This window comes from Nannospalax galili, unplaced genomic scaffold (assembly GCF_000622305.1).
Source record: "Nannospalax galili isolate Female #2095 unplaced genomic scaffold, S.galili_v1.0 scaffold1490, whole genome shotgun sequence".
NCBI classification, from domain to species: domain Eukaryota; kingdom Metazoa; phylum Chordata; class Mammalia; order Rodentia; family Spalacidae; genus Nannospalax; species Nannospalax galili.
In genome coordinates this window covers 153193-169780 of record NW_008327613.1, presented here as the reverse complement: position 1 = coordinate 169780, position 16588 = coordinate 153193, and the positions used below count along the sequence as shown (strand labels likewise).

General features: G+C 46.3%; 1 protein-coding gene across 1 annotated transcript; it reads left to right on the top strand.

Moving 5' to 3' along the window:
* The first annotated feature begins 5303 nt into the window (after positions 1 to 5303).
* Positions 5304 to 7783, top strand: Nxt1 (nuclear transport factor 2 like export factor 1). Its single transcript, XM_008837243.2, has 2 exons — positions 5304 to 5590; positions 7006 to 7783. Exon 2 carries the CDS (start codon positions 7066 to 7068, stop codon positions 7486 to 7488), a length of 423 nt encoding a protein of 140 aa, XP_008835465.1. The 5' UTR covers positions 5304 to 5590; positions 7006 to 7065; the 3' UTR covers positions 7489 to 7783.
* Positions 7784 to 16588: the final 8805 nt, after the last annotated feature.

The following is a 16588-nucleotide window of genomic DNA, read 5'->3' as shown; positions in this document are numbered from 1 at the left end:
ATAAATAAATAACAACTAAATAAATAAATAAATAAATAAATAAATAAATAAATAAATAAATAAATAGAAAATGTGGTACATATACACAATGGAATTTTATTCGGTCATAATGAAGAATGAAATTATGTAATTTTCAGGAAAATGGATGGTGCTGGACCAGAGATCATTATGTGAAATCAGTCATACTCAGAAAGACAAATATTGCATGCTTTCTCTCATATTTGGAATCTACACACACCTACACACACACACACACACACACACACACACACATGCATGCACCATGAAAGTAGAAGGTGAAGTAATGTGAAGTGAGGAAAGAGATTAGTCAGGTGGACTGTAGAAATAAAGCGGGTAATGTGGGGGGAGAAAGACAAAATATCTATCTTCTCTCACATACAGCTCTTGACTTAAATATATAGATATACATACGTGTGCATATGTGTGTGTGTGCACATATGTATAGCATGAGAGCAGAAGGGGACTATTTAGAGGAAGGAAAGAGAATTCAGAGACACAAAAGAGAAAGGATTCCAGACATCAATTACAAAGGAAGCATTTGGGCACCAGGCTCTCTCCCAGAGCCTTGAGGCAGGACCAAGGAGGACAATAATGAGTAAAAAATCTGACTGTCAAGACTGGAGAGCTGGCTCAGTGGTTAAGAGCACTGACCGCTCTTGCAGAGGACCCAACTTCAGTTCTTAGCACCCATAAGCTGGCTAACGGTCATCCATGTAACTCCAGTTCCAGGGGATCTGATGTTCTCTCTGATCTCTGCAGGCATAGCATGACATGGGTGTATTTACATATATGCAGGCAAAACACTCATACACATAAAATTAAAATAAATAAGTAAATAAAAATTCCAAAAGAATTCTGACTCTCCTGAGCATAGCAGATCACTAGGAAACTCAATTAGCATGTCAACAATCATCTATTTTACCAGCATATCTGCTATTTGGGATGGGCTCAGCTGGAAAGGCTCCTTTCTGCTCTACTCCACGCCAGCTGAGGCTGCCCAAACAAGGACAAGAGCGTCCATTTCCAACCAGTCACTGGGCACACTGGCTGTTGGGGTAGATCAGCTAGTGGCAGGGTCCCAAACACAAGCATCCAAAGACAGTGAGGTACAAGCTGTCTTCTTTTATGGCTCAACTGCAGCAGTTATGTGGCCCCATTTCGTCTGAAGTCACAAGGTCATAAAGCCCTGCCTGCAATAAGGGAAAGGACCCAACACATTCTGATGGGGAGCAGTGCCAGGTCCTGGAAGGGCAGGTGAGACTGAAAACATTTTTGTGACCAGTTTTGAACAATATAATCTGCCACACTAAGGGATAAGAAACCACTAAGACTGTACTCTGTGTGCATATACGTGTATGTGTATGTGATACAGCTGTGCATGTATATGTGAACAGATATGTGTATGTGGTGTGCCTATGTGCACATGAATGTCAGTGCTGTGTGTGCATCTGAGCATGTGGATGTGCATGTGTGATCATGCACTCGCATCTTTCTCCAGCCTTCCCTTCTCTCTGGTCATGTGACCTTTAGTTCTGCTCTAATCTCCCATCTGTGCTCACAGCTATATCTGAGCTCCTGAGCTTATTATGGGCCTCAGTTCTTCCTGCTGTCCCTGAATCCCTTTCCTTCTCCTTTGGGGTCAGACCCCTCTACCCACTTCAATGAGACACTTCCTCCATCAGATGGTTTCTGTGGGACCACCCAGCAGGTGGATGACACATGTGGTTAGAGCAATACAACACCATTTCCCAGGATTCTAATTTGAGTGGCAAATCCTAGGGGCTGGAAACTGCTCACAGATCCATCATCCCATAAGCAGTCCTTGAAGCAACTGCTGTCAAGCTCTTGTTCCCAGACCCCAGAAACTGCCTTACCAATGACTGCTGTTGACTCTGCTAGCAGTAATCCTATAAAGACCTCTCAGCTTAAATTAGCCAAAACTGAATTCTGATACTTTGCAAATATAGATAAATACCCATATCACATGCTGACTCCGCAGAGAGGCTCTGTAACCATGTGTGACCCCTCCCACCATTCCAGATGGCTGGTGGCTGAGCTGGGAAGAGGTCCACATGAGGCCTGGTCAGCAGCAATCCTTACAACCTTCTCAGACAAAGGATACCTTCACAGACTGGGCAAAACACTCCACACAGTGCGTCCTCAGTGCATTGCCATGGAATGTCTACAGGGGCTACACTCCCAGGGTCCACACTCTGTCCCTGGATGACAGAGAAGACAGAGCTCGGATTTCAGAAAACACTGCCTGGCCCAATCAAGTGTGCTTCTTTCATGGCCACCCAGAGTCTCCCCAAAGTTCAATACCCAAATGAGCTCCCAGAAATACAGCTCCACTCACCCAGGTCCACCACCACTCAGATGGGCCTAAGGTCAAGATAGAAAGATAAAGATGTGGTTCCAGTGGCAGTATTTTCAAGACCAAACATCTCAGCCATTATGGTGATTCACAGCTGCTCACGCAAATGCTGTTCCAATCCTGCCCCAGGGAACAGCACTGACAAAAGATGAAGCCCGTGTTTACAGATTTTAAGATCCATTAAGTCAGGCCCAACTCTGCATGTGGACCAGATGTGCCCTTCCTCCTTGGACAGCATCCATGCTGGCAAATGGGGCCATTGGCTCCACAGCTATGTAAGCCAGGCTCATTTTCCAAAAGTGCCAATGTGATCTGGTGACAAATCCCATCAATTTGTTAATATGCTTGTCCCAAATTTAAAAGCCAGTCGTCAGAGAGACTATTGGCAAATGAAGTTGCTGTAGATGTAAAATACAAAACATAATTCTGTGTTATTAGAGTTTTCTGGGGTTAATATGGATTCAGCCCCATGTCGTGCCTGTCCCAAGGATATCATTAGTGTCTCTGCTTTACAAAGAATGCAGCTGATCCCCAGAAAGGCAAACTCACTTGCCACAATCACACCACTGCTACTCAAAGACACACTAAAGAAGCAACTATTACAAGGAACTACACTTATGCCCAGCTTTAAAACTGACTCTAGAAAGTGCAAAGCCTCAAACTAAAGACTGGGGCTGGGGTGTGGTAGAGCATTTGCCTATCATGTCTGAGACCCTGGGTTCAACCTCCAGCATAGCAATCAGAGAGAGAGAGAGAGAGAGAGAGAGAGAGAGAGAGAGAGAGAGAGACTGAAGACTGAAGATGACAGCCCTAACAGTCATCAGAGGCCTGGTTCCCCCTTCCCTTCCTGTCTAAGTTACCACTGAGGGGTTGGCTCCTCCTCAGAATAGCAAAATGTCTGTAGTATACTATGCACTCCCATACCCAAAAGGGGAAGAAGGAAAAGGTTCCTTTCCCAGAATGTCCTAGCAAACACCTTCTCTAGGCCTGTAATGAGGTCTTGAACACTCTCAACTGGGTTAGTGGTATGTCCCTGGAGTCCAGGATGTCTCTAATCGCCCTAAAAGCAAAGGTTGTAGAGGGAATAAAAGCCAGAGCTGCTCTCCACTGGATTGCCACCATCACGGACATGAGTTGAATGCAGTCCACCACACTGGCCAGGGTCACCGAAGTGCTGGGAAGGACCAGGTCATAGAGACAGTACACGCATAGTTAGCTGTGCATGGAATTTATGGACACCAGCTGTTCCATGATTCTCAGTATGAAAGGTTCCATGCGCAAGTGCCTGCATGAAAAAACATGTTCCCTCTATTGGAGTCAGAAAAGAGAGGCTCAGAGGCTGTGGCTGAACTTGCTGCTCAGTCCTGGATATCTACTCCTTGGCCCAATGAGACTGCTAAGTATAAAAAACAAAGAAAAGTGGGGAGGGAGGGCTGGGTGGAGGGCTCATGCAATGACTAGGACTCTGGCCAAAAGTTTCATTCACACAGAATGTCCAGTGGGTCAGGCATGATTTGGGGGGGGGGGGGGGTTTTTTTGAGACCGGGTCTCCCTGTAGCCCCAGCTGTCCTGGAATTCACTATGTAGACCAGGCTGGCCTTGAACTCACAGAGATCTGCCTACCTCTGCCTCCCAAGTGCTGGGATTAAAAACAGTCTAACCAGTTTTTCTACTTGTGAACTGGCTCTGCAGCTCCAAGCTGGTTATTTAATTTTTCTTAGTCTCCTTCTCTATAAAATCAGTAACAGTGTCCCACAGAGTTATAAAGAACATGGGACACAGAAAAAAAGTTAAAGCAGTAAGCTTAAAGCATGCAGCGAATGAACCCTCATCCTCACATTCCACTTTGGATTTAGGAAGTCCTCGAATCACTGCCTACCCCTGGGCTTGTAAATCCATGTTGGTGTAACTATTGCTCCAAAGATGCTCATTCACCAGTTTACTTTTTCAATAATGCAAACTTTTCACCTAGTTAATTGCAGCGGGGATAGCCTACAATAAATAGCCCACCTGATTTAAGGTTTTTTTAAATTATTTATTTAATTTTATGCTTACGAATGTTTTGCAGGCCAGAAGACAATGTGGAATCTTACGGACTGTTTTTGGCTGCCATGTTGGTGTTGGGAACTGAACCTGGGTTCTCTGCGAGAACAGTGAGTGCTCTTAACTGCTGCGCCATCTCCTCAGCACCACCTCCATCTGATTTTTTTGAAATCCAAAAACAAAGGTTCCTTTAGGAACGCAAGCAAAAGTCGCTAAGAGGATGCCCAGACAATACAGGTCGAAGTACTTTAACCTAGCCACCTCCATAGGGCTATCTCCCAGACCCGCAATAAATCCACGGGTATGTGTGTGGGTGTGAATTCATTTTATCAGTTCTGTTTCTTTAGAACAGCCCATCATCAGGGATGTCAACACAAAGTGTCCATAACCAGAAAAAGGTTATGTGATCGGTTAAGGAACTCGACCCTGTGGACTTCCACTGCTCTCCGACTTTCCCTTCTGCGCGAGGTCACCTGTAGGCACCACCTACGCTGGATTCACTTGAGAGCCTTAGAGGAGCCATGCTGCTGTTTCCCGAACAGCATCAAGCCGTTCCCCGGAGTCATCCATTCAATACAGGAGGAGAGGACAAGTCAGGAACTCCGCAGCAATCCACATCTTCCAGCGCCTCGGCAGCTAAGCCCTCCAGCAACTGGGCGAGCACACCCAGCTCTTGTAATCCAATCAGAGAGTCCTTAACCGGATAGACCAATGAAAACTCGATACGGGTTTTCCGGCTCTTCTAGGAAGGCTGCTGCCCCGGAAGCCGCATCGCCTTTCAGGCCACACCTGGGCAGAGCCAGCTTTCCCATTGGCGCGCGTAGCTGTTCGTCACGGGGAGGAGGGAGTGGGCGGGACCCGGGTGCTCGCGTCTGCGCAGAGCGCAGCAACACCGCGCGCGGGAAGCCGAGGCCGGTATCTACCCGTTCCCGGCCTCTGGGACCCCGCGCCTCGGGCGGAGCCTGGGAGAGGAAGAGGAGGGCGGAGGAGTGGCTCTTCCCGCGCCCCCGCCAGAGCGAGGGGCGGGCGGCCGCGGAGTTGCGCGGGTCCACCCGCTACCTTCGGGGGCCTGCCCCGCCGTGGAGCGGCGGCCGGGACGGGACCGGGGATCCGAGTCCCCGCGGCCGCGCTGGCCCGGGCGGCGCGGCGCAGGTAGGTGGCCGCCCTGCCCGGCTGGGGGCTCCCTGGGCGACCCCGAGGGACCCGAACCCGCCAGCCCGCCCCTCACTCCCGGGGACACACGGGGTTGGCCTTTTTTCCACGTGGTGTCTTTGCAGTGCGATACCAGGCTTTTTCCCCCGAGCAGAGCGCGTGGCAGCGAATTTACCCTGTCGGGAGGAGTCCGGAGGATGGCGGTGGAGAGAGCGAGTGCTGCCATCTGCAAGGGCCGGATGGGAAGCGACTTCCCAAGGCCTGGGCACGGCGGGCGCTTCTCGGGGCCAGCTCCAGGCTGACAGTGTGGACCACAGAGGTCCTCCTGGCCTCTCCTCCACTGTTTCAACCTGGCTCCTTTCTATTTCTGATGTGATAGAGATGGGCAGGTTCTATGGGGGGCTGAAAACCAGGACTGGCGATTTGGGGGTGCGAGGGGGCGTGGCAGACTGTTAAACTGTGTTTGGAGAAGCAAAGGGGAAAATGCCAGCCTGGAGCAGCGTGGACCAGAGGAGGAGACAAGTTGTATTGATAAGGGAAGGTGGTCGCTGGTTAAGAATTCCATTCAGAGAGAAATGTTGTTCCCTGGGAGGACGTTTCCCAAGCCGGCAGCCCTGGAGCTGTGTTCATATAGATCTGATTTCAAAAGGTCTGAACTTACAAAGTAAATAAATGTATAGTATAGCCGTGACTCCTCACTGTCCTAGAACTGATCAACCAGGAGTGTGCAGGTTTCCCTTCCTCATTTGTTTTTGCTGTTGTTTATGTGTACGAGTGGTTTGCATGTATGTAATGCCCAGCAGAGGTCAGAAAAGGGTGTCAGATACCCCTGGAACTGGAATTGGGGGGACTGGAACTTCTAGTCCATTTGTAGTGACTGAATCACTTAGCAAATGCCACTTCAGAGTGTTTGTTGAACCCCCGCCGCAGCTTCTCCAGTGCTAGGGTTATACATGTGTCTCATCACTCCTGGCTTCAGCTTCTTGACTCCGGCACCCAGTGTGCACTGTCACTTAATTCTCATCATTACTGTGCTGCAATCACACGGTGTGCATATTTTTTGCCATGAGCAACCTGAAGCTTGGACTAAGTTGGCAACAGTTTGAGCTAAGTTATCTGTCTGCCATGTATAACCGTTTGCCACTTACAGAAAAGGGAGGATTAGGGCTAGCAGCGTGGTTCAGTAGGTGAAGGTGTTTGTTGCCAAGCCTGATAACCTGAGTTTGATGCCCAGTACCCTCATGGTGGAAGGCGGGAACTGACTCCTGTTCCTCGGAAGCCACACATGTGCCAAGGCACACACAAATACAAATAAGCAAATATAATAAAGTAAAAACTGTAAAGCAAAAGAGGATTGTCCAGGCAGAATGGACTTTGCTGTTCACGTGTGTCCTTCTCCCTTTGCTTCCCGACAGCCCTTGCTTCCCTGCAGTCAAAGGAGACACTGCCAGAGGCCTCTGTTCATAGAACCAGAGATGGCATCAGTGGACTTCAAGACCTACGTGGATCAGGCTTGCAGAGCTGCGGAGGAGTTTGTCAATGTCTACTATACCACCATGGATAAGCGGCGGCGGCTGCTGTCCCGCCTGTACATGGGCACAGCCACCCTCGTGTGGAATGGAAATGCTGTTTCCGGACAAGAGTCCTTGAGTGAGTTTTTTGAGATGTTGCCTTCCAGTGAATTCCAGATCAATGTGGTAGACTGTCAGCCTGTTCATGATGAAGCCACGCCAAGCCAGACCACAGTCCTTGTGGTGATCTGTGGAACAGTGAAGTTTGAAGGCAACAAACAACGGGACTTCAACCAGAACTTCATCCTGACCGCCCAGGCCTCACCCAGTAACACCGTATGGAAGATAGCAAGTGACTGCTTCCGGTTCCAGGACTGGGCCAGCTAGTAGGGGTGAGAAAGGCCTCCTGGCTTCAGCCGCAGCTCTGCAGAGACATGCCAGTATCAAATCTCAGGTTGTGGGGAGCACAGGTTCATTTCTGTCATCACAGCGACATGGCAGACTGTGCTGTGCTGAAGCTGAACTTTTGTGTGTGTTTGAGTCCTAGGAGCCCTTTGCTGGTTATATACTGATTTGTCATAGTTGCCTTTTAAAAGTAGTAAACTTTTCTATTTTTCTACTTACCCAGTAGAGACCCTAATTCTGGAAATTCTGAGAAATAAATAATATAAATGTTACTTCTCTTCCTTTGCCTAATGTGTCTGAGTTTTGAAGAGGAGGAGGAGAGTTAAAGGCAGAAAAGACCAGAAGTGCCTCAGAAGTTTGAGGTTCCAGACTGAGCTCCTACTCCAGTGTGAATGTAGGTGATCTGGAGCTGAGTGCAGCCCCATACACTCCAAAATTCCTTGGAACATTCGAAATTACCTGTCTTAGTCCCTACCCCGACCAGCACTACCAAAACCACTAATAAGAGCTGGGCGTTGGCATTTTGTTTTCAAACATACCCTTGTCTTAATGTGTGATTTAGGAAAATCACCTGACAGTTTCACCCTCAGCACCTGAGCTGGGAGTTAATGGTGCTAACGAACTAAATGTTAAGAGTTACCCGGACAGGTGTGGTGGCACATGCCTTTAATTCGTGGAGACAAAGGCAGGTTAGATCAAGGCCAGCCTGGTCTATATAATGAGTTCCAGGCCAGCTGGGGCTACAGGGAGACCTTGTCTCATAAAAACAGAAAAGAGTTAGTGACTGCCTACTGCTCTTAGAAGAAACACCAAGTTGGGAGAGACATTAGAAACTCTTAAAGGGCCAGTGTTTGAAGGAGAAACGACCTGCCTACAAGATTGGACTGTCCAGTCTTATAGCTCAGCTTGACATGCGATGAAATTCTGGTCAATGAAGCAGAAGCTGAAGGACCACACTGGGAAATTTTGCTTCAACAAAGCCTTCCTCACTTCCTCTGCCCTGCTACCAGAAAGCAGTTACTGGGGCTAGACCACTCGATGGCTTTATCTTGAGCAACACAACAGGCAATCCAGCTGCACTAAAAGGGCCTGGTCTCTAGTGACGAAAACTGCCAAAGTAGCCCCAGTTCACCCATGAGTATATTGCCTTATATCTTGGCCAGCTTAGTTTATAAGACATACTCATGAACTGCAACACCAAAGCCATGTCTCAAGTGGTCAGACCAGTCCTACAGACTTCCTCGTAACAAGCTAAGACAGGCAGTTCAGCTGAGATGCTATTAAGACTTGGGAAATACCAACAAGAGACCCAGAAACACTAAACCCTATCTCTTAGGAAGACACAGGAGAGTGGAGGGGGGTGGGAATCAGTGATTTGGAGAGGTGCTTCTAGGCTTTAAATCTCAAAGACCCACATCCGAGGATGAACTTGCCGTAAACTTCCTGGAGTCTAAAAGAAGTGATAAGTTCCTTCAAACAGTGCCCCAAACAGGAAGAACAGAATGCTGTTGACCTTCAAGCTTGGAACAGACCATATTCAAGCTTCCTGATTCCTGGCAGTCCACAAATATCTGAATCTGAATTAAAAGTTTCTCAAAAATGCTCTGCTCAACTCCATTCTATACCCTACCCCTATTTTTCTTCTGCTAAGAGTCCTCCAACTCTTCCCCCTCACTTCTGCTCTCCCCTAGAACCCAGCTCTTGTCAGAGACTCCCTCCTTACCCTGTACAACCCACTCTGCTCTCCCTGTCCACCCCTATTCCACCAGCATGCAGTTCACACGTGAACTAAAGGGAAATGTGCCCTACTGTTACCACCTGATTGGCAGCTGTTTGACCCCAAGCTGACCAATGTACCCTGGGACCTGAAAAAAGTACTCGGTGACAGACAGGAGGCTGCCCCCTCTTTTCTCTATGATAACCATATTTGTTTCAGAGCAATAGAGAAAAAAAAAAGTACTTTAGTCATCATACTTTTTAAACCAAATCACAAATCATTTGTGTAGTCTATTATAGAGGTCCCTGTTGAGGTGCCTTAGCCAAATTCACAAATGTAGATTCTGCTGTAACCTGTATTTTGCTTTAACAAAGACAAGATACTTTAAATTTTTGGTATATTGCCTTATTGAGAAAGTGCTTAAAACATTCTTTACCTTAACAAGGAGGACAAAATTATTTAATTCTTGGCCCAGTTGTCCTTGATCTCAGCAGTGATGGAGAGAAGTTAAGAACAGAACACTGGACTCTTTATCTTTAGGCTTCTAAGACTAGGGACCTCTGTCTCTTGCCTCCCCAACCATCCTACCCTGGTCAGGTGGTATCTCTGTGTGAGAGGAACTGTGGGGAAACTCTAGGGTTGGCACTGTAAGTTGGACTTTGGGGTCAGCAGTGGGTAGGCTTGATCCTGATCCATGGGAGTAGTATCTTCCTACCACTGCTAGTCCTCTTGGTGGTCCCTGGTCAGAAGACAACCAGTAGCATAGGTCCAGACACTTGGGGCAACCAGGATGGTATGGGGCATGAGGATTGAGGAGGCTCAGTGGCCAGGCATCACCTGTTCATACCCAGATGGTACCAAATTGCTAATACCTGTCAGGCAGGGTCCCATATCAACTCACTGTCTAGGACTTACACATGAGCAAACCCCACAAGACCTTGACCTGTGGGGTCACATGGTTGAATGACCACAGCACAGCTAATAGGGGCAATAAGAATAGCAGGTAGTAACTTCTGAGACTGGGTCTCACAATATTGCCCAGTCTGGGGTAGAAAACCCAGAACACAGGTGGATTTGCATCCTGAAGACTCTACCCTCACCACACAGCCTTCTCAAGGCCAGCCTTCCAGATCCACTAAGTTACAGTATGCAGGTGCCAATCATTATGCAGTGACCCTCTCTAACCTTGACACAACCATGCAGTCATAATATTAGAATGTCCTCCCCTACTTTTGAGGGCAATATTTTTCTTAGGGAGTTACCAATTATGTTGACTTCAAAGAGCTAGCTTATGTTACTGACTTTTTTTAACCACTGTTTTTCTGTTTTAAGTTTTGTTGACTTCTGCTCTTTGTAATTCCTTCCTCCTGCTTTTCTGTTTATCTTTTTAAAAAGCTCTTACATGGGGCTGGAGAGATGGTTCAGCAGTTAGCACTGGCTGCTCTTGTAGAGGACCTGGGTCCAGTTCCCATCACACTAATAGAGGCTAACAATTGCCCTTAACTCCAGTTCCAGGGGATCCAACGCCTTCTGACCTCCATAGACACTGTGCAACATGGGTGCACTTATATATATGCAGGCAATACACTCATACACATAAAATTTAAAAACTAATAAAATATTTTAAAAGTTTCCCCATTAAAAGCTTAAATTATTGATTTTAACTCTTATAAGCCTTTAATAATAACCATTCTATCCCTTTGATCAAGTCATGAGACCAAGTTCAGGGTCACCAGATGTAGAAATAGACACTCCATGTAGAAGCTGAAACACTTGGCAAGTGGGAAGGACCAACCGGGTGAGACGTGGAGGCAAGCAATCAGCCTCCCAAAGCACCCCACAAACCAAATAGAGTGTTTCCTGTAGGTATATGACCCTGCAGCTGAAATGTAATGGCAGCAGACGGATACGTGTTCCCCAGCAACCACTTGAGGATGAAATTATTCTCCCAGGAGGAAGGGTGTGCTTGGAGCTGTCTTTGGTATACAGAGGTCTGGAGTCTTTGGAGAAGATCAGAGATTTATAGGCCACTAAGGGTCTGCTTGGAGCTGTCTTTGGTGCACAGAGGTCTGGAGTCTTTGGAGAAGATCAGAGATTTATAGGCCACTTTGGTCCATCTTGAGCACTAGCCCTGCCTACCCTACCATCTTGAAGAATTTAAGAATTTCTCCTTTTTTTTTTTTTTTTTTTTTTTTTACAAAAAATAGTGTTAATTTTATTTGTATGAGTATATTGCCTGCATGTAGACAGATACAACTGTGTCATGCAGTGCCCACAGAGGTCAGAAAAGGGCGTTTCTCACTGTAGAACCAGCTGACCTGGAACTCACTGTGTAGACCAGGCTGGCCTTGAACTCACAGAGATCCATGCCTTTGCCTCCCAAGGGCTGGGATTAAAGGTGTATACTACCCAGCTCAAGACAGAGTGGGCCTAGGTGAGACTGAAGGACTTTGGAGTGCATAATTTAAGGAGGCACGTTACTCAGGGCTGTGCCAGGGCAGGGTCTCCACCAGAACCTGAGCTAGTACTCGCACCTCATCTTCAAAGCAGACCTTTTTAAACAGCCAGTAGAAACAATCCTACGACCACTCAACTTTTCAGAGTAGTGGTAGATGGAATCTTGAGGGAAACGTTGTTTTTGTATCCTGAAGAATGCCAGTACACTTAGAAAAGTATGTGTTATCAAGGCAAAAGTAACTGCTTTACCATTTACACAGCTTCTGTAAATCAACAAAGGGCTCGACAAAATGGGAAACATGGAAAAACCTAGAAGCACTGACCAAAAATTAAAGACAGCTGTTTTTAGGGATTGGTTTTCTAGGGATCTGGCTCATACTGTAAAAGGAGCCAATAAAAACTCCTTTTAATATATAGGACGTTTGCATGGACCTTTCTGCAACTTGCAATCAAAGTCAGCGGGGTGATGAGGAACCAAAGCACTTTGCTATACAGCATGTTCACAGGGTCTATAGAGAGTGCAGTCCTGCTCAATAGCTGGGGATGGTGAATGGTACAAGTTCTTCTGGGGGCACATAACACTTAAAATCCACCCACCTTGAGTCGGGGGTAGTGGTGCATGCCTTGGGAAGCAGAGACAGGTGGATCTCTGTGAGTTCGAAGCCAGCCTGGAGTTCCAGGCCAGATGGGGCTACAGGGAGACCCTGTCTCATAAAGACCCGCCCCCCCCCAAAAAAAATCCACCTTGAACCCTGTGGCTGTTTCTATGTACAATAAATCCCTCCATAGTCATGGCTGCACATTTGCATATTCAAGCAACTGTGGATCAAAAACATTTTTAAATGGCATCTGTACTAAATATGAACATTTTAAAAATATTTTATTTTTATGTGCATGAGTGTATTGCCTGCGTGTATGTGAGTGCATCCGTGTCGTGCAATGCCGCGGAGATCAGAAGAGGGCTCCTGATTCCCCTGGAACTGGAGTTAAGGACGGTTCGTAGGGTCATGTGGGATGCTGGGAATCGAACGCAGGTCCTCTGCAAGAGCAGTGATCTTAACCGCTGAGCCATCTCTCCAGCCCCCAAAATGAACATTTTTTTTTTAAGGCAGGATCACATACAACCCAGGCTAGCCTCAAATTTTCTATGTAGCTGAAACTGGCCTTGAACTCCTGCCAAGCGCTCAGATTATTGTGCCATTAAAGAATCAGAATGTGGGCTTGCAGATGTTGCTCAGCAGGTGGAAGGCACTGCCACCAATCCTGACAACCCGAGCTGGATCCTCAGGACTCACACTGATTCCAGCAAGTTGTCCTGACATCTACACTCACGCCCACAAATAAATAAATGTAAATTTTAAAAAAGAATCAGAATGTGTTTAAAGGGCCAGAAATGAAGCATTTGGATTTGGGAATCTGCAAGAACAGCCCAACTTGAGCACTGGAAGTCAGGGAGACAACTTTACAAAACTACATCTTTGTATTTTCCTAACCAACTGCGCTTGTGAAAAACGATTGAGCTGACAATCTGCCCAAACTTAAGGCAGGTAAAGGCGTGTGACAAGTTCAAACTCAAACTCTTGAAGTGACCCATCATTGGACGTACTGGACAGTCACCACTGGCAGGACTTTGGAGCCGGGAACCGCACTTCAGGACCACTACACGGCAGCGTGGTCCCTCCGTCGGGCCCCAAGCCCGTCCCGCTCCCTGGCCATGGAGGCTCCGGCGCTGAGTGGTCCAGGGCCGGCTGCGCAGCCTCCGCGGACGTCTCAGCCCACGGTCCAGCGGCACGGCTAAGCACTGCTCTGGAAGGGCTTCGACGTCATCACCCGGCGACTGTCTAGGACCAATTGCAAGGGAAACGCGGCGACGTCGGTCTGGGAGGAGGAGGTGCTCCCTGGCCCGGGGCGGGCACAGACCCGGGGACCGGCGCTCGACTCGGAGGGCGTGGCCCTGTTGTGGGCGGGGTCTCCTCACGCCGTCTCCCTCTGTAAAGATGTTTCCTGAGTTTCTCTGAAATGAGTTCCCTGCAGTGAAAATACAAATCGTTGACTGCAATAAGGAGAGTTTTATAGACATTTATTTTCTTCACTGCTTCTGAGATTGCATTTCGTGTGCGAGTTCTGCACCATCAAACACTTTAACTTTTTTGTTGGTTTGAGCATTTAGTGGATTATCACTATACGCACCTCCATTTTCAGTGAATTCTTCCATTCGTACTCTAATGTGAATTGTCTGCTAGTGTTTACTAGTTTTATATTGGGCTGGTGCTGATTTCTTGTTGATGCCAGAAGTTCCTTAAACATGCTTAATACAATTTCCACTTTCGAAAGTGGTCTTGTTTCTAAATACTCTACCATTTATAAAGGAAATGTAGTATTAACTTTATGATACAACTTTTATGCTTCTTGTTTAGTCATTGAAGCAATTTAAACAACCATCTAAAGAAATCCTTTCAGCAGAATATGGTGGTCTTGTAATCCTAGGATGGAGGCGGCTGAGGCAAGAGGATTGTGAATTCAAGGCCAGCCTGGACTACATGAGGAGCTCTAGACCAGCCAGAGCTGTATAGTGAGACCCTATCTCAAACAAGGAGGCAGACGTCCTTTCAATACTGAATGAAGGAAAGCTGTCAGAATCATGAGCCTGCCTGCTCTTTTTTTTCAAATATCTTAGACTTCTAGGACATTCAAAACATTTCATTCAGTGGTGATCTTTAATAGTAATATTGTAAGATTACAGCAATGAGGCAGCAAAGATTATTTAAAAGCCTCTGTAGCCAGATTAAATCCATCTAAATATGTTGCTCATAAATGAGTCTATGACTCGTCTCTCTTAGAGAAGCCTACACCTACCTTATTTTCTTTCCCAAGCACCTCTTTTCTTCTATTAACCCTTATGCTTAAAATATATATTAAAAACTTTTTAAAGACTTGTTTTATCTTTAAGTATGTGTGCATGTGTGGGTCTCAGTGTGGGAATGCACACAGTGTGTATGTGTGGGTCTCGGTGTGGGAATGCACACAGTGTGTGGGGGGGGGCCTGGTGTGGGAATGCACACTTGGGAGTGCAGGTGCCAGTGGAAGCCAGAAAAGGTTGTGGGATCCCCTGGAATTCGAATCGTAGGAGGTGGTAAACTGCCCTACAACTGGCTCTTACCCGCTGAGTCATCTGTCCAGCCCCTCAAAAACGATGTCTAATAAAAAATTAATATTTAATGTTTAATGAGAGTATGTGTGTATATTTAGCCTTTAATTAAATCTAAACTCTTTTCAAAATAAGATGCATTGTTACTGTATTTCTCATTTCCCCTCCATGAGTTACTGTACAGCCTTTTCTTAAGAACATTTTACTTAAGCTAATCCTAAAAACTGAGGACTTTTTTTCCCAAAAAACCAAAACAAATCAAACATCCAATTTGAGTATTAGCAAACAGAATATTCTTCTAATATTGTTTGTGTGGGAAGCCCTGTCCTTTATGTTTCAGCGCACTGGTGGCAAAAATGTGGGAGACAAATCCTTGTGCATTGTGGGTGGAATGTAAACCACTATAGTTGAAAACAGCTTGGAAATTCCTCAAAAAGGTAAACATAGACAAAAAGAGAAGAAAAAGTTAAACGTGGAATTGCCATACAACAGGGCAATTCTTCTAGATATGTACCTGAAAGAAGTGAGAGCAGGATCTCCAACAGATAACATGGGTCACAACAGCCAAAAGATGGAAAACCCAGGATCAATCAACAGATGTCTGGATAAACAAAATGAGGTATGAGGTATGAACACACACACACACACACACACACACACACACACACAGAGTTAAAAATAACCTAGTATAGTACAAAGTAGTATAGTTTAAGCATATTTTACCATAATTTTAAAATATCAGTCCAGAATAATCTTATGATTCAGGAAAATCTGTAAGGAAAGTTTCTCTACAGTTTAAAAACACTTTAAAAAAATGAAGGCCTGGAGAGATAACTCAGTGGTTAAGAGCACTAGCTGCTCTTGCAGAGGACCTGGGTTCAATTCCCAGCACCTACATGGTGCATAACAGCCATCCATAACTCCAGTTCCAAGGGATCCAATGCCCTCTTCTGATCTCTAAGGACACTGCATGACAAGGATGCACTTACACACATGTGTGCACTCATAAAATACACATAAAAAATAAAAATAAGCAGGGCATGGTGATGCATGCCTTTAATCCCAGTATTTGGGGGGCAGAGGCAGGTGGATCTCTGTGAGTTTGAGGCCAGCCTGGTCTACATAGCGAGTTCCAGGACAGCTGGGGCTACAGGGAGACCCTATCTCAAAAAGACAAAAAAATAACATAAAATTTGTATAAAAGCAAACTTTTCCCAACTCCTTCATCTTTAATGCTGAGACAGCTACCGGTTTAGTTTGTTCAATGCTTTTCACCACCTGGAAGTTACCTATTGCTGACAAAACTGAAAATGTTCTCTCCATAGTTTAAAGTTCCTGGCCATCGGGGAAGGAATCATGTGAGCATGTGCAGCATAGGTCACACCAGCTGTTAGATTTAGGAGAGCAGAAAAAGACAGAGTTTAGAATTTAGAAATAAGAACCAGAGCCAGACCTGCAACAGGCAAGGGATGTGTCCTTTATTCGGGTATCACAGCGAAGGGCAGAAGCTTTTTTGAGGCTAGAAAGCATCTGCATCTAATGAAAGGTGGGTTTGGGTTTATATAGGAATTCTACTGAACGCAGCTGCAGGAGTTTACTTGGTGCCAGGGTCTGATGTCATTGGGTGATTTAAGGTCTTCTTTCCAAGATTATTTTCTCAGGCAGGACAAGTGAGATATCTAGGGCACTAAAGGAGGCAGGTTGGTTCCACAGTCTCCATCAGTCATGGGAGTGACCAGTTGATAAGACTTGAGCAAGGG

Excerpts from the sequence above, each read along its gene's own strand:
- Nxt1 (XM_008837243.2), top strand. The coding sequence starts at position 7,066 with ATGGCATCAGTGGACTTCAAGACCTACGTGGATCAGGCTTGCAGAGCT.